The sequence below is a fragment of the Polypterus senegalus genome, chromosome 7 (genome assembly GCF_016835505.1).
Source record: "Polypterus senegalus isolate Bchr_013 chromosome 7, ASM1683550v1, whole genome shotgun sequence".
NCBI classification, from domain to species: Eukaryota; Metazoa; Chordata; class Cladistia; order Polypteriformes; family Polypteridae; genus Polypterus; species Polypterus senegalus.
In genome coordinates this window covers 125,001,157-125,026,834 of record NC_053160.1, presented here as the reverse complement: position 1 = coordinate 125,026,834, position 25,678 = coordinate 125,001,157, and the positions used below count along the sequence as shown (strand labels likewise).

The window sequence follows — 25,678 nt, the reverse complement described above, 5'->3', positions numbered from 1 at the left end:
TCCCTTTCTGAGTTGATGGTATTTATCTCCATTCTTTCTACAAAAGCAGCGATGACTACAGTGGGTGCTGTGGTTGATTCCTGCTCAGAACTATTTGCTGTACCAGCAATCAAATATATGATGTCCTGTGACCGCTATCAGACTGGACAAAGGTAGGACCATAACAACAGACAACTTCTTTGCAGCGCTTTCACTGGCTAATAGACTTGCTGCACCACAATGCAGCTCTGGTTGGCATCATAAAGTAAAATGGGACTTCCACCTGCAGCTATAGTGCATGTGTGAGAGAGACAGAGACAGATTTGATCTCATTCAACTGGTTACTGGAATAAAATATAAACACTTTCTCAAAGGTATAACAAAACAAGTGTGCTTTTATCCAAGAATAAAACTGAAAAACACTAAATTCAAGTGACAACAAGATACCCAGAAGACATGATTCACCAGCGTGTGTGGGTCTGCTTATATTCCTTCAATAATGTCTTTTGCCAGTAGCCAAACTTTACACCGGTTGTTACAGACTGAAATCAAAGGCTTCTTCTTTTTGGGCGCATATACCATCAGCATCTAAACACTAGCATGGTGAATTGCTTGTATGCTAAAGTGACTATAGCTGCAGGTGGAAGTCCCATTTTACTTCATGTCATTATTAGTATACATTGGAAAAAGTTTCTATTTTAGGTATGTGTTCGGCATTTCTTGCATTGTATTTTCTTTCATTCTACACTTACCCAGATGTTTGTAGACACAGAACACACATGAAATGCATGCATTCCAAATAATAATATACTGTATTATTTACCCTATACAACTCCAGGAACCCCACACACAGATAAGGAGCCTTGCCTTTAACTGGAAGAACTTTTTGCCCGAGTTGAGCTCCGTCAAGTTGGGGGATGGGATAATAGACCGCTTGCTGTTTGAGCTGATCAAATCATTTACAAAACAAAAGACGCTGATGGAGAGGTGTGAAGGGATTTAAGGTGGGCTGGGATTACAAGTTTTTTCGTAGGCTTCAAACATTCTAGTGTTAAAGGAAATTCAGTTTATGGCTTTTATCTTGTTTCATTTCTTTACGTTTGCTCATACAGTCAAACCATTTCCAAATGGTCAGAAAACTGTATGCCTATCCCATTTATAAACTGCAAATGGGTCTATCAGCCCATGCGAGCAATGAGACTAATTACATAATGACATAGAGGAAAAAATGGTAAACATGATCTCATTTGTTGCAGTATTTAATTTTATTAACTTATAAAGTAAAAACAAATGCCTTTTTTAAATCACCATCAATATACTGCTTTACCTCTATATATTTTATACTCACTTCACCTGTGATCAACTGTAATCATTCTTATTTCTTTCAGCTATTCTTAGAGAATTCCAGTGCTTGGAAGTGCAACTGAAACAAAACAATTAACTATGGGGAAAAAGGCAGTACCAAAATATCTCAGGGATAAAGTTGTGGATGGGCACAAGTCAGGAGATGGATTAAAAAAAAAATAAATGCTTTATCGATCTCTAGGAGCATAGTCAAGTCCATAATCAGGAAGTGGGAAGTGTTTGGTAGTACTAGGACCTTTCCCAGATCAGGCCATCTCTCTAAATTGAATGGAAGAGCGAGGACGAAACTGGTCAGACAGGCTACCAAGAGGCTTATGGTAAATTTGAAGCAGTTACAGGAATTTTTGGCAAAGAGTGGTTACTGTGTGCATGTGACAACAATATAAGAAATGCTCTATAAATGTGGCTTATATGGGAGGGTTGCATCAAAAAAAGCCACTTCACAAAAAAGGCCACATCAAGTCTAGATTCAGATTTGCCAAAACACATCTTCAAGATTCTGAGACAAAGTGGAAAAAGGTGTTATGGTCAGACGAGACCAAAATCAAACTATTTGGGTTCAATGCCAAATGGTGTATCTGGTGTAAAGCCAATACAGTTTACCATCCAAAGAACACCATGCCTGCAGCAAAGCATGGAGGTGGTAGCATCCTCTTTGGGGATGTTTCTCTGTAGCATGGACTGGGGCACATATCAAGATGAAGGAACAATGGATGGGGCAAAATACTGTCGAATTCTTAAGGAAAACCTACTGCCCTCTACCAGAAAGTTGTCAGAGGGAAGAAGGTTCAGCTTCCAGCATGACAATGACCCAAAGCACACAGCAAAGTTGAATGTCTTTGTGTTGAATCCTCAAAGCCCGGACTTAAACCCTATTAAAAATCTGTGGAATGACAGCAACATCCAGTTTGATTGAGCTTGAACAGTTTTGTAAAGAAGAGTGGGCAAAGTTGGTGGAGAAGTATCCCAGCAGACTCACGGATGTAATCAAAGCAAAAGGAGATTCTTCAAAGTACTGAAACGGGGGGTGATCTTTTAACCCTCTCAGTAATTCTTTTCTTTTTTTTTTTTTTTCTGAACTATTGCTAAAATATCTTTCACTTTGTTGTTATAAGTTGCATTGAGTAAATAAAACAGAAGAAATATATATTTTTTGCATGAATATTTATTTCAGGATGCAAAGTAGCAAAATGTGAGGATTTGAAAGGGGTGTGATTCTTTTCTATATACAATGTACATGACATGCGAGATATACAATTGGACTTTTTTTACATTATATTATAAGGTAATAAAATTAAATATTGCAACAAGTGAGATCATGTTTAGCATTCTCGCATCCAACAATACTAAGTTGCAGGCAATAATTGCTGGCAAATTAAAATCTATGCAGGAAACCAAATAGAAAAAGCTGTCACTCATTTTGAAGATGAGGAGTAGTTTCATGAAGGCTTGTCTTTTACTTTTTGTCTGCCATTTTGAAGTCAACACCAGGAGCCAGAAAACTAACAGATGAGATTGCTTTTATTTCTTACGTGTTTCTGCCTGAGGTAAATGTTAACTTTGTTTACTTACGGGAAAAGGTCATAAGACATACAAGTCAGAATATCATCATCCCCGTACAAGCAATAAATGCAAACGTCCTTTTTACACCATGGCTAATGTTTATATCATGCAGAATCTTCTAAATAATGGTATATTTTGTCTGCACAGCATGGCCCACAATACATTAATGTGTGAATGCAAAGGTTACAATTGATGAACCTGTTTTTTAATTGCTCTTAATGAGTCATGCAATAATTCACAGCCTGGCAAGGGTCCATTCCTTGTATCCTGAAGCAGCAATGGATTTGCACCATTTTGGTCCACAATATGACTGAAGTTAATAATAATAATGATGCCTACAATTACATTCAAATTGTCAGATGTATTGTACTTCTGTAAATATACAATTGTAATACTATGTTCTCTTGACAGTGAATAAGAACTATTTGACCTACAGATTTACAGAAACATGAATAATGAGGCCAAGAACAGTTTCACATCTTCAACACAGCCTTGAAATACAATTTGCTTCCCAAGGATTTTGCAAAAGTTCTAAACAAACAATAAATTGTATCCCTATTTATGCCATACTGTATGTAAACCAATTTTGTGTCAATAGTTATATCTTTCCAGTCTGAGTGATTTTGTAGCCATAATAGGACATAAAGTTGACCCAGATAGATCTGAAATAAAGATATAAAATAATTACTGTGAAAACCACAGATAAGATGGCTCGGGGTGATTTAAATTAGATGAAGGTTTCAGATAAAGCAGATGATACTATGCCCAAATGGCTCTAATATGACAGCAGATGAAGGTAAATGATTTCATTAAATGATGATACTTTATTTGATGAAAAGAAGCTGATGATGATTTTATACTAGAGAGAGAGAGAGAGAGAGAGAGGGGGGTCAGGAGCATGTATTGATACAGCGCATTGCTGCACCCACCACATGACCAATCAACTCAGGATCCCAGATTAGGAACCAAGTGCAAACATGCAACGGGTGACACCTCAGCACCACAGTAGTTCAGATGGAATTGAACAGTGTGAGGTTTTTTATGGTGGCTGTAGTGCCAATTCTGCCAAAAACCCCCAGGTTTTTCCCTGCAGGTTGGAGGGCCAACATGCAGGGCTGGATGCAGAGATCAGCAACAGCAATGTAAACAAAAACCTTCTGTCAATGTAAAGGTTATGTAACATTTCTTTAGTCCATACATCAAAACTTCCTTACTACATTTTTTGAGCCAACGTAATTCTGTGAGTTAGGGAAGCAAAAACAAAACTTTCACCCTAAATAAGCCATTATAGCCATGTTGCATTCTTAAAAAGGAAAAGGGAAAATCAGTATGCACACCCTATGGAAAGTCACTAGGATTTCCAAATTTATATCAAACAATGAATGACAAAAGTAAATTAATTATGTGAAAAATAAAACTGCAACATTAATGTGCACATACTCAGAAGCATTTGCATAATTCACATTTGAGATTGAAATAACTGCACAGGTGTTCAAGTAAGAGCATTGAGGCTTCCCACAGTTGCCCAGGGGAAGTGGTCATTCCCAGTGGTATATGTGCCCAATTGGATAATCACTCCTATAGAATGGATCCATCTGCCATTGTGTACTTTTTTGTTAACATAGCATAGACAGTCTGAATGACATTTTTACAGGTGAAGAAAGGAAAAACAGCTATATGGTAAAAGCTTAGACTAGAGTAAAGAAGTAATATATATAGTAGACAACCATATTTGTCCAAATTTTAATAAGTAGCAAGCGAAAGCAGTCAAAAAGTCCTGCTCAGTTTCCTGTTAAAAACGTCAAAAAACATTTTAGAGTAAATATATAATTCAACGTACAAAAGGCAATACACAGCCCTAGACCTTCATTTGTCCTTTATTATGAAGAAATTCACAGATAAGTAACGCACACATGACGCATGTATTCAGCACCAGTGAAATCACTGCAGCTTGTCATTCTATAATAGGAAAGAGGAAATAAGCCACAGATGCACTGGGTATTAAAAGATAACAATATAAGTACTTTGAATACCAAAAAAAAAAAAAAAAAAACTGCTGCACTCTTAAAAAAGACCTGACCTTGAGCAAATGTTCTTAGTAATTCTGTTGTTTAGTTACCTTTTATAATGTGAAAGCTTAGCAACAGTTGCATGAATACGACAGACCTAGGTCCTTCAAGGATGCATTTACATGAAAAGTCTCTGTCTATACCAGATTTTATATCAGAATTTAGTACCACAATTATGCTCTGTGACGTAAGCATATTCATGAAGGTAAATGTGAGAGGAAGCAGAAAAAGCGAAAAAAGGAAGAAAAAGGAAAGTATAAAGCAAAGCTGAGAAAGAGAACAGGATAGCAATTTAGTCATGATTAGTTATTTTCAGTAAATCTTTATAATATGAATACATTAATAAGCTTTATTAATTGACTATTTTGGTACCGTATTTAGTCATGATTAGTTATTTTCAGTAAATCTTTATAATATGAATATAATACATTAATAAGCTTTATTTAATTAATTGACTATTTTGGGACCGTAGATATTCAGCTATTAGTGTGGATATGAATTTATCACCTTTGCATTTTATTATTATTTGGATTACATGCACTACTGTATAGTCTGTAACACTAGGGTGTTGTACCATGTTAGCCATTATGGATGTAGTGAGAAGTCAAGCAAAATGACACCTTTTATTGACTAACTAAAAAGATTATAATATGCACGCTTTTGAGGCAACTCAGGACCCTTCATCAGGAAAAATGTTGCCTTGAAAGCTTGCATATTGTAATCTTTTTAGTTAGCCAATAGAAGATGTCATTTTGCTTGACTTCTCACTATGTTTACTATAGTCTAAATGTTTAATACACTGTATATTCCTAGATGGTAACAGCACTGACTGCGCCATTCATTAGCAAATATCGCCATCTAATTATTTTTAATGAATAGGTTGCTAAGTGAAGGTGTTTGGACAGAAAGGAATGCATCTGAAATGAGAAATTCTCATTTAGAGAATAAAGCAGACTGAGCAACGCAATTATGAGTATAGTAGCCTATCTATTTTGGTAATGCAGGGTGTAGTTTGGTTTCTAGCCAGAATGTCTAGTAGCATGCTGTTCTTGTATGCTTTCTACATCTTTGTTCTTTAACCCCATTAGAATGTTTTCACATTTAGCTGCTTTGATCTATTTTATAAAAAATACACATCTGCATCATGCTATAGAATTTTTATTCTCTATTTTCTAACTTTTCCTGACAAGGATTATATTCTTCATTTATGGTCAAAATGTTGCAGATGTGTTAATTTCAATCGATCAAAATAAGAAAGATTATTTTTATTTTTTATACAGATGACTTGACTTGCTTCCTCATATAGAGAAATCCAGCTGGACCTTTTTATAATCAATATGTAAAAAATATTTATCAAATTATCCAAAAGGTCCATTTTATTTGAAATTTCAAACCTTATTCACTCACAGACAAAAACATTATTTTTCATTTTTAGTAAGCATACTATGTCCCGGAATAAGCAGATCATTTAGTATAAAGTTTAGTACCCAGCCAGAAGCAGAACTTGAGGACAAAGCTGGGACACAGTAAATTAAGCAGAAATCTCAGAGAGATTTTGTTCTAAATATATCCATTTTGTAAGTCTGCTTAATCCATGTTTACAGTTGCTAATGGCAATGCCAGCTGCATAAGGCACTAGGCAGGAACCAACCCAGAATGAGGTACCAGATCACTGCAGGGCATATGGTATACTTACACAGACTTGTATGGGACTAGTTTATAGTCTACAAATCATTGGGATGTGAGAGAAAAAAAACAAATTGCCTGAAGAAAATCCCATGCAGACACAACGAAAATGCACAAACTCCATACTGATACAGAGTCATGTCTCTCTTCCATTTTTTCCATCTCTACGCTTCTCTTTTTTATTTTAACCTGGAACATTTGGACAGATCAGGCACATATGAGGCATAGCTTAGTATCAAGAGTGTGTCACTGCTGAAGTGAGAAAAGGCACATTGGCAAGACAACTGGTCACTGACCATATCTTTTGTTAAATTCCCTAAAAATGTTTGCCCTTTACAAAGCCATGATGAACGTCCTTATAATGGATAAATTATCCATATAAATTACTTGAGGGAAAGTATTTTTGGGTGCTAATTGATGATGGAGCACATACAAACTATGCTTATATTTTACCTGAGAATTTCTTCATAGTGCTTTGTGCCTGTACTCCGTGAAGACCACTATACAAAAATAAGTTGTACTGTATTGTATTGTATATCATAGAAAAACAAATTGAAGGCCATTAATACAAGAAGTTTAAAAAAAACAAAAAAAATGCTAGAATTTTCCAAAAATAAAGGAGAGTAACTACAGTAGATTGTTTATTGGACTATTTTGTGAAACAAAATTTGAATTTAATGATAAAAAGTGAGATGCTACACTCCTGCCTATTGCTGAACAAAATAACTTGGGTACTGAGAAAGCAAAAGCTCACCTATAAAGCATTTATTTTCTAAATATATTGTGTATTTGTTTTAGCCATTAGAAGATAAATACTTATTCTGAAGATAAAATAGCTTCATGTATGTGCAAATTAACCATCATTAAAAGTCCAGCTAACAGCTGTTTTCTTTCATGTTTAAATATTTGCCCTTTTTTGTCTGTTTTTAAATGATGCTTATGTCTGGTTATGGAAGAGGGTCACTGTCAGCTGAGACTATGGAAAAATTGCATTCACACAACTACAGTTTTTAATCTGTTGTGTATAAAACACTAAATTCTCCACAAAAGCAGATGGATAAGTAATATAAATGTATCCTTTACAATTAAACCACATTGTGTCCATTGCTGGTCTGCTCTTCTTAAGTATTTCATTATTAAAACAGTACATAATTTTATTACTGTAAAAATATCTGCATGCTCAAAAGTAAGCCTTTTTCTATACCAAGTTCAAAAAGAATAACTGAAACAAGACCACTGCTGTATTCAGCAACATAGGATGAATTTTATGGCGTTTCTTAATAAATGCTTCATAAAATAAAAGATTGATATGTGAAATTTTATCTTTCTTGCCTTGTATCTGGTCATCTGTGCTGGGAAAAGTCTTATTGCCCTCTTTTTCTTTGACATGGAGAATGAGACTTTTACTTACCTCTCAAATCTGTGAATGTACCCTAAATTTTAATCCTCACTTTTGCCAAAGTGAATTTTTTAAGTAATAAAAATATGTGGTATTCAAGGCAGACAAAAAAAATCAGGTTCTCTCCATCTGATAAGATAATATCAGACAGGTCAAGATAGGGAGCACAGTTCGGTACCCTGGTTGGCAACCCCCCAGACAGACACATGTTCCAGTCCCACCTTTCAGAAATTAGGGTGAATCCCTATCTGCTGCTGCCTAATGACCACATGGCCATAGTGCCGTAACTGATGCTCCCTCACAATGTAGGTAATGTGCCTCAATCAGGACTCCGTGAGAAATTGCTCATCCAGTGTTACCGAAGGATTCTCCGAAGAGAGACTGGATAGCATCCATGTCTCCCAACCATATAGCAAGACAGGAAGCACCAGGACTCTAAAGACTTGGACCTTCGTCTTTTTCCACAGATATCAAGAGCTACACACCCCTTTCCAGTGACCTCATGAACCCATGCTCTCTCAATCCATCAACTGACTTCATAGAAAGAGTGACCAGAGACGTGATTGCTGCTGTCGAGGTACGTAAACTTCTTGACAAGGTCAACACTGTCTCTTTACATTGTTGATGGCTATTCCTAAGAGGTCAATAAAGGCCTGGATTTTGGTTTTTATCCAGGACAGTCACAAGCCCAGACACTCGGACTCCTCGGTCAGTTTCTCGAGAGCTCCGATTAGAGCCTCCATTGACTCCAGAAATACCAGACAAACTATTTTTAGTAATAAAACTCAGTATGTCATTCCAAAAGATGGCGCATCACAAATATTTGTAATAATGCAATTTACTTTTACATGTATCATAAAATACTTTCCAATTGATAGTGCACTGCAAACATTAATGCTGAGATCTATGTTGATTATTTAGATTTCAATTAAGTCTGAATGTTTCCATGTTGTGTCTGTAATGTTTAAACCCACCCAAGTTTTTGCTGCCCTAGGCGACTGCCTTGTTCATCTAAATGGTTCATCAGGTCTTAATTACAAATACAACACTTTTAAATATACTGTAATTATTAATTGAAATAAAACTAGTCACTTAATTGTTTTTTTCTCTTATAATCCTCTAAAGTTGTTTCACAATGGAATGATCAACAGAAGTCTGTTAATGCATAGTGGAAAATGGAGTGAGTCTAACTTTCCTACATTTAAATGATTTAAACCTCTCCCCATGCTCATCAGAGACCACTCCTATAACTGTATGCATACCTATTACATTGGCAAAACAACAGATTAAACTAGACTTTGTATAGTTTAGTAAAAACAATTTAAACAACTTTCTCTCTTCTGGACAAATAAAATGGCATTTTCTAACCTTCTAAATATAAATTCCTTGTTATTTTTAATAAATAAGAGAAAAAAATATATAGCAAATACTTAATGTTGAATTGTTTCCAACTCAACTAACATTAAAAACAAGGAAATCTTTCATTTTTCAGCTCAAAACATGCATCAACTAATATTCTGAGAATGCACTCATTTTTATAAAAATTTTATTTCAAAACTGTGTTTTCACTAAATCCAGTATTTTGATGCAATTGACTTAGTCAAATGCATTAGCACTTGACATTACAGATGTCACTTTGGCAGAAACAGTACTTTAATGGTGTTTTGTTTGTGAAAAGCACAATGTAAAGCTGCTCCTGTACAAGAAAGGAGCAGAAGAAAAGAATAAGAACAAACTTTGCTTTTGGGAACAAAGTCTTCTTTTTGTTATTTGGTGTAAAAATTGAAGTCTTGGATTGATTTGGAGTTCCAGTGAAAAAATTTTAAGGCTGGGGATTACCACTTTACTGAGAGCTTATAAGAATGGGTCTAAGTGAGACCATAATTTTCCTGTTCATCATCTGCACATTTTAATTAACAATTATAAAATAAGAAACAACTGTATATACATCTGGCCATTTACTTTTCAGAATGAAATAGAACAAGATTTACTACAATGTTTTACTATACGAGGGGCAGTCAATGTGCAAATTGGGGTGTGCAAAATCAGCTTCAGATACGCTAGCAGCACTGCAGGAAGTGCTGAATTGACGCTAGCGTAAAAGTTCCAAATTTGCACATGAACTTGATGTCGCAATGTTGCAGTTCGAACAATGTGCTAACATCAAGTTCATGTGCAAACTGGGGAAATCAGCTTCAGATATGTTGCTGCAGTGCCGTTAGCATACAAGTCCCTAATTTGCACATGAACTTGATGTTAGTATATTGTTCAAACCACGACATTGCGCTAAATGACTATGAACAGGTCTAACTCAAATGGTAATTAAAACAATACTACATGCCAAAACCAATCCAGAGCTTTTTTGTGTGTAATCTGATCCTTCACTCTCCCATTACATCACAATTCTGGAAACATTTTGGATGCCCCTCGTATAGTAGAGTATAGGCTAAGAAGTCTGCCAAATGATGGCATTTATTGGGCACTGAGTGATCCAATGTATGTTTCAGCGTGTACATTTTTTACTATATACATTATTTTCTAACCTATATAAAGTGCATATTAAATTCTTCAACATTATGAAGTTTATATCAATTATACTGGATATATAGGGTAATCAGATGTCCTGAAAGGTGTCCCAATTTTAAATTGTCCTATATTTTCCCACACTAATTTTTCATGGTGGTAACCCGAGATGGAAAAAGTACAAAAACATTACCCAAGCAGGAGTATTACTTCTCAAACAAAATTAACTTATGTATAAGTATCTTACACGGAAACCACGGAAATAAAAGGAAGCCCTGAAAAATTACTCAAGTAAAAGCACAATTTACAAAAAAGAAACTTTATAGGGCAATTCAGTTTTAACGAAATATAGTATGTACATATCTAACAATAAGGAATGACTTAAGTACATTTATGTTAGATAGAATTTCTAGTGGGGGCTGGGCAGTCTTTTGGCCTTGGAGCCCTTGCAGATTTTGTTTTTTTTTTCTGTCTTTCCCAGCCATCTGACCTTATCATCGGACTTATCTTTAGAGACATAGAAAATGATATTTAACTTTCTATAAATTATAGATCTGTTTTATATATGTATTGAATTATTTATTCATTCTTCTTCTTACCTAATTTGTTTTTCTTTTCTTGCAATAATTTCTTTTACATTTTGTAAAGCTCTTTGAGCTACATCCTGTGTAAGAAAATTTGTTATAGTAATAAATGTTGGGTTATTAGTAAGAAAACTGAAAGAAAGTGCACAGCAGCCTCATTGATTTCAACGTGTTATTTTTATGTTACACTTCTAGGAAAATGGGTCCATTATAATTGCAAAGCACTTTCTACTCCCCTCCACTATAATAAGATATAAAGTTATGGAAACAGATCACATATTTTTATTACTGGAAGTACACATAATAATTAAAATATAAGTTCACTAAGGATGCTATGTTCTTTATATACATTTTGCTTTATGAAAAATTGTTTTAATATGTACAAACGCAGTAGAAAACTTTACATACAAAACTGCAACTGTCGACTTTGCTGTTAAATTTTAAAAACTAACTGATTAAATTACAGCATTCTAAATATAAAACAAACAAGACAGAATGATCCAATGTTGTCACTTTCTTTTGGACTTTCTATTGGATTTCAACATACAAAAATATTTTTATTTTCAAACCAAGTTACTGTAACTTCATTATTATCATGTGCTTCTACCAAGCTGGGCCCTTCATCAAATGCAAAATGCCAAATACTCTCCCTCCCCGGAATAAGATTTAAATTTATGAAAACATATATTTATTGCTACATCTGCACTATAGGCATTACAATTTGAAATCAACAATAAGGCTGGCATGCTATTTAGATTGTTATTAAAAAGTTGTCCACACTCATCTCAGCCTATTACATTAATAGTGAACATCACTGAGGCAACCTGTGCATTTCAAATACTGAAGCATGCAAAACAATAACATCATGACAGAGAATGCATAGAAGGAAGTAATTAAAATAATCTCTAAATATCATCTGGCAATGCAGTATGTAGTTATTATAAAGTACATTAAAAAGTCATTTGAGGTAGCAAACACTTCAGTTGAGAGAAAAGCTTGAGGTTTTGCAAATAAAGTACAGTAGAAGATACAAGCCTGTTGAATCCTATTGACATAAAGGCAGGTACAATCTGCATAGAACCAGAATATACAGGCAAATTTTAAAAACTTAAATAGCAGGTAATATGCTATCTCTAAACAGAAAAGTAGAACACCGATGAACAAGCTACAGTTAGATTCTCATGATTGTGCTTTACACCCTTTAAAACAAAGATGAAAAAGGAAAAAAACATGCAGGCAAGTTTTACAGAAGATAAGTAGAAATGCTTATGTTTTGTTAATTATTACTCAACTGAAACTTAGATGAATACAGCATATGCATTGTCAATATAATGACCAATTTTTTGAATGGCCAATTATATGTGCCGCATACACTGCAAAAGACAGATGTTATTAATTTGTTATTAAAATTCCCTGGAGGTATTTGCTGTAGTCTTGCACATTACACATGTTTCTAAATGCACACCATGTATGTAATACTGTACATACTGATGGGGAAAATCTTTTAAAAATGATGCTGCCTGTTATCCAAGCTTTTTCTTTTGCTCAGTTCTCCCAGGGGCAAACATAAAACTACTATTTGAATTTGAAAATAAATTAAAAAGTACAATTACCTACTGTGACTAAAAGTTTGCAGTTACTTTGTATCAATGCACATGCTGGAAAGACGGCTTGTTTTAGCCAATGTTTTCTATGAAAGACTGCTTCAGGATTACTAAGACAGAGAATAGGCAGTCTAGAACCTCCAATTAATAAATGTATTATTTTACAATTGCCAGGGACACATTCACTAAGTTTTCTAACTAGTTATGATATCAGATTTTATAGAGGTTTATGTTTGGCAGTTTGCATCTGCTTATATGCAGCCTATATGATTTGAGAGGCTCTGTATGGCATTTTTATACATCTGTGTAGATGTTTTATACTCAATATGAGTAAAGGTATGGATGCGTGTTCTAAAAAGGGAATTCCAAAAATAGTACAGAATCAGAAAACATCACAAAAGTTATAAAAACATAAGTAATTAAAAATCACACAATGGAGAACCATAGCCCTTTTCAAGGGTGAACTAGATTTATTATGGATAGGACAGAGCCATAAAGTTCCACCAGATGTTCGAGGAAGCCAATTGAGGCAAGCAACATCACAAAGGTCCTTCTGGGAGGTCAATTTTCCTTTGTTTTTAAGAAGGAACATTTGAAAGGGTGTGTCATGTTAAAGACATATCCATTTAATCATCCTCACTTTATTAAATGGGAAAAGGGCTCACCCTTCCATAAAAGTGGTACCTGGAACATATTTTTCCTATTTGATCAATACATGTTTGCTGCCTAAGAGGACTCCTTGTATTAATTTGGAATAAAAACTAGTCTAATGAGAAAGAACTGCTTAATTGCTGAAAAACAGAGATTAAGGATATTTTGAGTGATCTATTTTTTTGGGTTATGTAGTATCCCAGCAGTATACCTGAAGTAAAACAGGAACCAAAATGGCACAATACAGAAAGTAGAGACAGCAGAAGACATACAAGAATAAAGAAAGCAACACTGTTGCTAAAAGATGAAAAGGGTTAAAGATTACTATAAAGCCTTTTAGGGGATTTAATCTTAATGGAGGGAAAGGAATGTGATGGAAGCCAATACCCCCAAAGAAGATACTTATGCAAATTATTAAAACTAGTCATATGACTAAAATTACCATTTGGAATGATTTTATTTTTTAAAAATAAAATGAAGTCAAACAAATAACATGCTAGTTTTGGGAAAAAAAAATTGTTTGATTCACCTTGAAATTATTTTAAATTTGAAGAATATGTTGATTGCTTCTAATTTTCTTTTTAAAAATGTTTTGGGGTCCCTTTTAAAGCTTACAATGCTAGAGCACAGGTATAAGATTTTAAAATCCCCATCTCACAATGTTTCAGAGAAGCACAATACTGTAAAATAAGGAAACTGCTGATCATTAAATGAATGCAGCACAGTGTAAAATGTAAGCTTGCACCTGTCTGTCACGTAACTAAGCAACTCTTATTTTAGTCAAGTAACGGTTCACTGTTACAAATTAAACTAGAATCTGCAAACTGTGGTGGAAAGCAGCTTATATAAGTACCACTCTGGCACTACAAAGAAATAAAAGATGTTCTCAGAGCCTAGGCAACACAAGGATAGCATGGGCCACACGGCAAGGATTCAGTCATCACATTAAAGCAATAAAAGAAAATTCTCAGAATATCTCACCCTTTTCAGCCTTTACATGACAAATTTAATTTAATACATTTAGAAAAGCTATCAAACTTCTCTCACCTGTACACAGAGACAAATGTAGAAAACAGACAACTTTTAAAATGCTGTGAAAAACAGTCAACGTGAACTGAAATGAACACTCATTGCATTATAATTGTAAGAATAAATATATTCTGTATCAACACAATACAATGAAATAATTATATCTCAAAAATCACTTTTAGGGAGGTTTGTTTCAGCTTGGCATATATTTAAAATAGATCAAATGTTTACTTTTAGACAGACAGACAGACAGAATTATGAATGAGCATAATAATATACTCCATCAGAAATGAAAAATCTCCAATTAAAACACAGCAGAAAATGATTTGAGTAATTCACAAAGATATCTGATGTGATGGTGATCCGATGGTTAATATTGTTGAATCCAGTTCCCATTTTGAATCCTGTTTATCTGAGGTATCCATTATCTATGTGAATCTGCATGGTTTCTATTTCCTTCTACATGTCACACAGTTGCACACTAAGTTAACTAGTAACTCACAGCTGGAAATGCACACTATGTATGTGGTCATGAATTATTGCTTTAAAGGGTGTCAGCAGTTAGTACACAAGTACATAATCTTGAATTGGATCATGTAAGTCAAACAGTGGATATAAATAAGCTATCATATACAAGAAACTGTACATTCTACAGTCAAGCGATGACAGGACACAAACAGTCATTCAGCTTTGTTTACTTTGCATAAAGAAAAGTCTAAGCTGCAATCAGAAATAAAAAAAAAACAGATCTTGAAGTCTTTGGAAGGAAGCCACCTACTGGCACTGGGGTTTTTAAACAATGTACAGTGGAACCTCGGGTCACGAACGTCTCGGACCACGTACAAATTGGGTTACGACAAAAAAGTTTGCCAAACTTTTGCATCTATTTACAACCAAACACTCAGGTGACGAACAAGCCAGTTACCCTTCCGGTTCGTACGCACCGATGATTTCCGCACGTGTTCAGTCTCTCCCTGTGCATTCCCTGTGCAGCGGGCGAGCGAGAGAGAGAGAGCACGAAAGATAGAGAGAGCGCAAGAAGGCAGTTAAAGAAGGCAGTAAGGCCGAGAAGGCAGTTAAAGAATGCACCGGGCTTGTTTTTAAAGAGACTGCTTCGAGCACTGTTTTAATCTGTTGTATTTAATGAAGACTTTTTTCTATTGGATTTACTTCTGTTTTTATGGGCTCATTTATTTATTGAAGGATTCTGAAAGCACTGCACTTTATTTAATTTGGACTTTGTTTTTGATTGTTGTTTTGTTGATTTTAATAAAAGCACTTGGTACTTTTTGCACCATCCGATTGCTCCACTGTAGTGCCTCACTGTCGTGCTCATCGGTAACATTACCAACGGTGATGAGTTTAAGGGCTCCCGGAAGCGAGCTGGGAGCATGCAGTGAACCCGCATCGTCACAGACTTTACCTCAAAACTGTAGTCTCCTCTCCACCCAATTCCTTCATGCCAGAACTTGACTCATGCAATGTTAGTTTATGTATTACAGATTTTTCAAATGTTAATTTTTCGGTTCGTAGCATGAATTGTTGCAATGTTACTTTTCTTGGTTGTTAATTAAATTATGGATTTTTCAAATGTTAATTTTTTTAATGAGTTTTAAGCACAGGGAAAAAAAAGTGTTTACAGTGAGCGGTTTGGTTTGTAAGGCTATAGCATGAATTCTTGCAATGTTACTTTTCTCTGTTCAAGGTTTTCTCAGTGTTATTCAATGTTTTTACATTTAGTTTACTGTTACGCTGTACATACTATGGTATAATGAACTATTTTGTGCTTAAAAACCTTTAAAAAAATATATTTACATACAGTCCGTGCTGTCTGGAACGGATTAATTGTATTTACATACAATCCTATGGGGGAAATTACTTCGGGTCACGACCAAATCGGGTTACGACTAGAGTTTTGGAACGAATTATGGTTGTGACCCGAGGTTCCACTGTATTTTGAAAATCTTGAACTTTAGCTGCAATGAACATGGTACTTAAGTTTAATTAGACAACAGTTTAGCAACAGTGGTAAAATTTGGTTCTAGGAGTTATTGTATGGATGACACACATCTTATTAGGCCTGAAAGAGGACTTAAAAATGTCCCCTAAAGTGGATTATCAGATGAAGTTAATGTGGGTTTATACAATCATGATGTTATACAATGATTACATTTTATGATTATATATTCCAATACTACACTGTACATCTTTCTAGTTGTAAAAGAAAGCATGTTTTCTCAAAACTCCTAAAATCAAATAAAGTACTGATTTTGATCACAGGGAAAGTGATTTTAGTTCATCCAGGAGAATTTATTTGTTCATTATATTCACTTGCTTTCTTGGATTAAAATTGTTACAGTTTAATCCGGGCTCTGTCCCTAATATTGTTTTTTTTAATTACCTTTATTTATATTGTTAATTTTTATTGACTACTTTAAGGTCATTTTCTATGAAATTTTGTTGTTTATTCTTGTAATTAGTAATTCTCATTTAATGAATAGTACGTTTTTAATTATTGTGTATGTGTATGTATATTTATTCTTCTAAATATTATCTGTGCTGCTTTTATTGAACCTAAGGATTCAGAACCCCCTGACATTGCAGCTGTGGGGACCTTGCAAAGCCCTATTCACAGACATCTTTGCTGAGGAATTAGTTATTTTTCATTTTTGTTTGTTTTTCTTAAGTAAACTTTATTTATCGCTATTAGGAATCACTGTTTTAGTTATTCTGAGCCAGGAACTTTATGAAATCAGTAAAACCTTTTTTAAGATTTATATGCTTGGCTCCTTTTTGGTTTACAGGCAAAAAGACTGCCTCTTGAGATTTGTGAGGGCCAGGATATCTTTTGCTTGAGAGACTGACCTTACATTTTCAGGCCTTCCCGGGAGTTGGACTTCATTTTTGAAATGGAGACCTAGTTTTGAAGATTAAGCCTTTTTTTAATCTTCACAAGCCCTGTCGCTTGCAACAAACTGATTACATTAACTTGCTAAAGAAATGATTAACACTAAGAATTCCAAGAAGCTCTGCTGTTTAAGGAGAAATCTTAATAAATGAGAAATATAAAAAACATGTGAGGTAGACTGCAGTATTTCCCTCCCTAGACAAACAGGTAGAAGGCTCCAGAATGGCTGACATAATACACCATATACAAAGGCTCTAGCAAGTAGGAGTGCTATTCTAATGGAACTTCCACTGAGTTGTAAAATACTTGAATTTTGAGTTCCCTAAAACAATACCTTTACTCACAATATCAACTATTTATTTCTTGTAAACAAAAAATGTAACCTCTCCTGTGCATGGTCTTTCTTTTCACAAATTTGATTTGTAGAGTAAAGTTAGCTACCTGCCTACAGCAGAGCAAGGAGACAATGTGCTAGGGACCAACTAGTGCCTTAAGAATGGCTCCTATCAGAAAAGTAATGGTGATGACGTGATATGCTCTCAGTCTGGATTGGCCTTTGAGATCAGTTATTTCATTAAGCTTGCAAAAACCATGTACAGAAACTATATAGTTAAAGGCTTCAGAAAAGAAGTAGATAACCAGCTGCAAAACAGAAATGATGCCACTTATAATTCCAAAATGTTAGGTGGGAGTACTACAACTGCATGCTGTACAATGGGGAAACCACTAGTTTGTCAAAAAATGGCTGCCAGTTTAGGAAAACTCTAGGAACCAATAAGACATGATATTAGGATGCTAAGATACCATTAACATAGATTTATATATGACAAATCTTGTGTTCCAGCAGGGGCTGACAAGTGAGCCGGAGGCTTAAAAGACAAAATATGGTGCTCTGAAGAGTAACAGCTGTCAATTCATAGGTAAGAGGAATTCAAACAAATGGAATAGCATAAAAATGAATTGTAAATTGGCTGAATTTCAATGCAAAAATATTGTGAACATGTAGCTATAACGCTGCTCCATAGGAGTCCATCTATGCCCACTATTTTAAAGGACAGACAGAACACAGGCCAAGTGTGATGGACAGAAGTATGGCAAAATATTGATTTCTCCAAAGAATGTTACCACTTTAAGCAAGCAGACTTCTCATGGCCTGCACCAAAATGGCTCCACATTGCTCAAAAAGGAAACTGTGACTAAGCATAGGTCACAGGCTGCTACAAACATCTGATTCAATTCTGATTTTTTTATTGTCACATAGGCAATTAACCACTCTTTTTAAAATGGGTAAACAAATGACTATGATAAAAAAAAGTTCATTGTAGCAATAAAAACAAAAGTTCACAACAACACAAACCGGTATATTATAGTTTCATATTACAAATAACATTAATTTATATTCCCCCAAATCCCCCAAGTAACTGGTTGACCACGAAACATAATTCCAATTTTGTCTTCCTGACATGAACTGAAGGAAAAACGTGATTGTGATTTACTGTTCCATCTTTCCCTTTCCTATGGATAATGGAGCAAATGCAACCTGCAAATTGTAAACACCATTGCTGGGTGGGGATCAAATTTGATTTGATAAATTTATCTTAACTCTATGGAATGTTATCTGTTTCTAACTAAAATCAACAAAAATATAAAAAAAACACTTTTGCAATTTTTTAGTAAGCAGAAGGAATAGGGGTGTTCTGAGGACAAAGTAGTGACTACAGTGTAACTGTTCACTTTACTGAAAGATTTCAAGGGTGTACAATGCACTTTCCATATTTCAGTTAAAACATTTACCATTATCTGGGATGATCATGTCATTCTACTCAAGGTTTTACTAACATTTCTGAGATTGTAATAAAATTAAATCCGTCCTAGTAACACAACATGTATCCTGATTTTCACAAACACATATACATAAACAGGAGCACAATCAAATTGAAAAGAAACAGTTCTCATACCAGGTTTAATATGTTCAACTCTTGATTTGTGTCACCACAGAATTAAAATTTTAACATTTTAAGTGTGATATAGCTATTCAGGAAAAAAAAGGAAACCCCAGTGAGGCAGTAATAGAAAACCTAAGGCAGGAAAAGAAAGAAAAAAATGAGAATCTCATTAAGTTTTAAAGTAGCTATTAAAACTCTGTTGGGGAATGAAATGAAAAAAAAATCTTATTAAACATTGCGCCTGTTATAGTGTTAGAAGAGATAACTGAGCAAATTATTTTTAACGTGAAAGCACAGTAATTATTAGGTGTATAGAAAAGGGATAAAATGTTTTAAGACCTATCTATCCACTCTTTCTTAAACCTACATTTTAACCTCTGGGGTTACTGACAAACCTAAATCAAGCTAATAGCATTGGGCCAAAAGCAACAGTAGCACAGAATGCCTAACTTAACTCTCACAAGAGATACATTTAGAGCGCAAATTTACAATAGCATGCATCTGAATGGTGAAAGGAAACTGAATTTAGCTTAATGGTAATGAGAAGCTGTAATAACAGTCCTTGTTCTGTTATAATATTAACAAAATAATATACTGCTCTTACACATTCTGTACATTCTGTGTTTATTAGTATTGTCTTATTGTAATTCTTACTTAGTCTTTTTTTTTCCTTTTTTCTTCATCATGTAAAGCACTTTGAGCTACATTATTTGTATGAAAATGTGCTATATAAATAAATGTTGATGTTGTTGTTGTACAGTAGCCTTTACATATCTGATGGTAACTGTGGGAGCTAGTTTATACAATGTGAGTGGGTTTCAGTCATTTTCAGCAGTACTAGGGTGTTGTACCATGTTAGCCATTATGAATGTAGTGAGAAGTTAAGTAAAATGACACACTTCATTGACTTACTAAAAAGATTACAAAATGCAAGCTTTTGAGGCAACTCAGGCCTCTTCTTCAGCCAAGATGTCTTTTTCGGGGTAATGCAGATATTTCATTTATAAGGTTTGTTAGTAACTGTTTTACTAAGGTTCTGCTCTGTGCATCTTTGGCAAAACAAAACAGTGTTTTTAACAACAAAATGGCTGTTACCTGGTTGAAGAGCTCACACTTCTAACATTTCAGCAAATATTTTTAAGATCATTATAGTTTAATTCACACACATTTGAATCTAAGTGCTACAATATATTCTTATTTGTGCAAAGAATACTGAATTTCTTTGAGCTAGTCTTATCAAATTTAAAATGGAAAAGTTTATTACAAAAAAGTCTGTGATCAATTAAATAAAAACAAGCCTGTTGGAAATTGGTAGTGTCTTCAGGGAAAAACTACAAACAACTTACTTATTGATTTCTGGCATATCCCTTCTTTGTATTCTTCAGCAGTTTCTTCAGATGGTGTCATAAGTTTGCTGACCCGAGCTGAATAACAGTGAGCGGGCATTATTTACTGTGGAATTAGGACAAGGGCAAGAGGTACAGAAGAGAAGAGCTATACAGTAATAAATGGAAAGCAAATCATGCGGTTGCATTGTTATTACTAAGGAAACATTGATTAAACTGAACAGAGATACACACGGACAGGGAATTAGTAGGCTTGCTTGGAACATGAATGTTCATCACAACTGTCACTTAGTATCAAATGACTACAAAATAATAAGACCTCTGGGGAAAAACAACTGGAATGATAAATGTACTTTTCATTTAATATACCAATTGGCTATTTTTTTATGTGTATCTTCATAGTATGAACGGCTGGTTTATTCTTTTCTTTCTGTTCTTATAAAGTTATGCACGCTAATGCTAGCTCAAGCCACTGTAACAATTGCATACCAATTAAACAAATGAAAGCTACAGAAATATGCTATTATAGAAAAAATATTAGCCAAGAAAAAATGGTTAAAAATATTACATACTTTTGTATAGTACAGTGTCTTGCATCATGGGTAAACATATTTCTCATTTACTTGCAATTGTTAATCATTTTGTGATTACTAATAACATAAGAAACAGAATACAGAAAAGCTTGATTTTAACTTTTTAGGTAAGCAGAAGCATATTAAACAACAGCTTCATACAACTTGAAAGGTTATTATTACATAACAAGGCCACACCACTCAAGCGTAGCTCACAAAAAATGCTTCATAGCAAAGAATTGTTTAAACCAGTGTGGGTGCTGCTTTCAGAGGTTTTAGTGGAATGATTAAGATTATGTGAAAGAAAGATTAAGAAAAATGTTAAAAAATAAATGTAAAAAATTGTTTTGGTCAAATTATCTGGTTCATTTTAGTACCAATTAAATTCTGTGCTTATATACTGGACACAAAGAAATGTTCAGTTTTTACTAATTAAATGAAAGTGCATCTGCCCTAAACACTGGAAAAAAGAAGTAAAAAATGCTATTTTTTTCTTTAATCTAAAGTAATTCAAGTCTATCTATTATAAAAAAAAAAAATCCTGGAAAGAAAAAGCAGGGCGACAATACATGATCTTCTCGGAAGACACTTAAAAGACCTGCGAGATGAGACGCAAGCAATATCAAATAAGAGAGCACAGCCAGCAAACACTCAGTCGTGTAAAGGCACGTAGCACACACAGATCTTGTGCACTCAATACATATAAAGCGTATACGAACAATACATTCTAGATGAAACGTCAATGACTAAGCAAAGAAGAAAGAGGCACACGGAGAAAAGAGTCCCAAAAGCGTTGGAGAGAAAAAAAAGGCAGGTAAGAGATTATGAAAGCATTGGAATTCGAAAGGCTCAAACAAATGAAGGTGCGATACACATGCAGAGAAAGGTAAAGAATATGAAAGCAGTAAAATTAGAAAGTATTGTAGCATCCCAGCCAGGTTGAAGCCTTTTGTGTTTTAAGTGACTGTTAGGTCTGATTGAGGGAGGGCGGAGTACAGCACGGAAGACTGTTAGAGGGGTATTGATTGATGCAGTAAATTGGGTGAGACCTGGGGGATGAGAGGGTGCTAGAAAGTTGTACTTGGGGTTACGAAGTCAGCAATTGTTCAAGTAAAACTTTTGTGACACTTTATTATGTCAGTCGCTACAGTATCAAAAAAAAAGATAGTAAAGATTGCATTAGCGAAAACAAAAAGAAGTTAATCATCAGGACCAGGTGTAATTGAAAAAAATAGCAGGACAAAGCGAGGTAAGAAATAAAAGGCAAAGAGCAGAAAACAAAGTCTTTTCTCCTTCACATCATTTAATGCACAAAACGTAGATTTACACAATAATGGACAATACGCTATGAGAATCTGGGCTCCCGCAACAGTTAAAGCAACAACAAGTTTCATTTCAAAGAAAACACAATTCGGTCAGGTGTATATTTATGATCACGGAGATGCGATCGCACTGCGAGCAGCAGAGACACAAAGTGGCAAAGTGGAAATATAGGAGAAGTACTGTTTTTATAAAAGTTTTTAAAGTAAAAGTGAAAATAACGCATATGTAACAATTCCCATGAAAATAATCTCTTTAAATTGTATATTCGGTAAACCAAACACGTGGGTTTGGCAAGCGAAGAGAGCAGGGGACAAATATTTTTATTATATCCTTCAGTTGAACACAATTAATTGACATTCCAAATATAATCTGCACATTTGGACTACTGGCTCGACTTTGCTGGACACATGGGGCCTCATGTATAAACGGTGCGTACGCACAGAAATGTTGCGTAAGAACTTTTCCACGTTCAAATCGCGATGTATAAAACCTACACTTGGCGTAAAGCCACACACTTTTCCACGGTACCTCATGCCTTGTCGTACACAAGTTCTCCGCTCGGTTTTGCAAACTGGCGGCACCCAGCGTCAAAGCAATGGTACTGTTCTTGTGTGATTACTCATTATTTTCATGACGCGGCTTTATAAATACACAGAAACTAACCGCATATTGTTTATTAGTGTAATGCATCTGATTGTAATTAACTCGTAACAATATAATGGTCCAGGGAACAGCCATAGTATTCCAAATACCATAACTGCTTTAGCGTTGTTACTCTCACTTCTATTTCTTCTTCTTCTTTCAGCTCCTCCCGTTAGGAGTTGCCACAGCGGATCATCTTTTTCCATATTACTCTCACTGCACGACTCGGAGTATTTATATCACTGTATCTGAGTGTGAATCACAGCAGCAGCTGATCGGAAAGAATTATCGGTATACAGCATTAAGCACACGCTGTCTCTGCCACTGCAAAATGTTTTAAAGCCTTTCCTGTACGGACCTCGCGGTTCAGAAACAGTTTAATCCCAAGAACTTTAAATGCACTCAATCAATTGCTCCTTGTAGAACGGTTTGTACTTATAAGTACAATCACCACACTGTAAACTTGCACTACAGTTATAATATCTCACAACCTGAGCCACTTTATAAAGCGCGTATTTACATATGATGCGATATCATTTTTAAGGTGAAATGAAGCAAAATATGTTTGTTAAATTATACACATAAAACTTTAACTTCATTTAAATAATCTATATTCTTCACTGGGAGTGTCGTGAAGGATAGAATAATTAAACATGTACTACGAAGATATTTCAATGTTCTTTAAGCGTTTTGAAGAATCGGCTAAGCTTACAGATGGCTTAATGTCTATTACAGAGCTGATTGTATGGCGATCGGTTACTTGGGGAAAGAAAAGCAAGGACTCTTGGGGCGGTCACGCCAATATATATTGAATATAAAACAGAAAGAAAATAACAACACAGCTAAAAGCAGCGACAAATTTCGACAAAAGATAAATGCTTGTCATGAGCACGAGGCTCATGAAACACATGTTTAATAATGTGCTTTAGCTCCTATCATCATGAAAATGACATCACGTATACATCTCAGTATTTTAGTTATTCAAAGAGCTGTAATATCACAAATGTAATGGACTCTGTGTCCAGTTAGAGGAAGAGAGCCAGTTTAAGAAGCAAGCAGTGATTCACACACATAGATCACATACTAGTAGAAGATCAAATACAAAACAAAGCATTTAACGTGCTACTTTAATTACGATGTAATGTTGAGAAACTGGTTAATTAAACGATTTTATAATGTTCTACTAAATGACAAAATAAACTACGTGATTAAAGTGGAAAATTCGAGATTAAAGTTGACATTTCGTGCTTTTTCCCCACCGTGTGCCTTTTTTCTCTGTACCCTAATAAACTTTCATATGACACTCAGACAGTGGGCTTACAACTCTTCTTTTCACGGCAACTTTGATATGTGACTTCTTTTTTATTTCCGGCACTGTGCGATTTTGTGAATGTGAGCTTTCAAGTTTCTCCAACACGCTATGTCACTCGATCAACTTCATTTTGTTGATTATACCACGGTTTATTTGAACAAATAGTATGTTTTTTCCTTTGCCTCCACTTGGTATTCGCTGAAATTCTTATATTTTCCCCGTGCTTTTCCCATTGTCTTTTCACAGAAGGCTGCGCTTAAGGGCGATTTATATTGATTTGCATATTCAAATAGGCGTATATCTGGGAGGATTTTGGGTCGTTACATAATGCGCGTGCACGAGTGTTAGTTTTCACGCTGATCGGGATTTATGTAACGGAAGGACGTGGAAGTTGGAGTACGCACAGATTCCTGCATCTGGATTTTTCTGTGCGTAAGCACATTTCGGCTTTTGTGCTTACGCCATGTTATAGTGCGAGTTCTACGCACGGCGTTATACATGAGGCCCATGGTCTCATGATCTGTCAATTAATTAGAAATAATTTATTTCATGTTTTGTAACCAGGACTCCATCCAAGATGGTATTAATGTGTCAGTACTGAAAAATACAAAAGCACAACAATCCAATTTATTGGAAATTAACACCTGCTAAAAAAAGAATAAGAGACGCGAACAAGCTGTAAAAGTGTTACTATCCTTTGCATCACTACCCACTTTTATCTTATGTGGATTATAGTTAATGAGGTGGCCACCTCAAAGATTCTCCTTTTAGGTAGCAGTATGTAGAGGAGACAAGATGACCTTGACAGCCGAGGATGAATTCTGAGGAACTGACATATCCTAGAGAATCAAGATCCTCAGATGATATTGACAATTCTTTTATGCTGGGATAAATTAGTTGGCTAGGTCATCTGTGTTTTATTATTCACGAATAACAAAAGCCAGACATTTGATATTGTGTGTTGTACGTTTGCTGTTTGTTTTGTTGTAAAAAGTCAAGCAAAATGACACCTTTTATTAGCAACTAAATAGATTACAATATGCAAGCTTTCGAGACAACTCATCCCCCTTCTTGAGGCAAGATGTAATACAGAGAATAGAATTCCCTATGCTTATATACAGATAAGGACAGATACCGCATTGAAAAACCTTCAAGTGAGACATCTTAGATGTAAAAA

The 25,678-nt window shown here is 34.9% G+C and overlaps 1 protein-coding gene across 4 annotated transcripts in view; it reads right to left on the bottom strand.

Moving 5' to 3' along the window:
- The window catches only part of msh3 (mutS homolog 3 (E. coli)), a 351,434-nt gene that overhangs the window by 78,507 nt on the left and 247,249 nt on the right, over positions 1-25,678 (bottom strand). Inside the window, exon 21 of one of the 4 annotated variants that reach the window (XM_039759263.1) lies at positions 20,684-20,730. The exons of the other annotated variants lie outside the window; for them this stretch is intronic. Coding sequence (XP_039615197.1) covers positions 20,700-20,730 — 31 coding nt within the window. The 3' untranslated portion in view covers positions 20,684-20,699. Of the gene's footprint in view, positions 1-20,683; positions 20,731-25,678 lie in introns of those variants that run through there. 4 annotated transcript variants of the gene reach the window in all.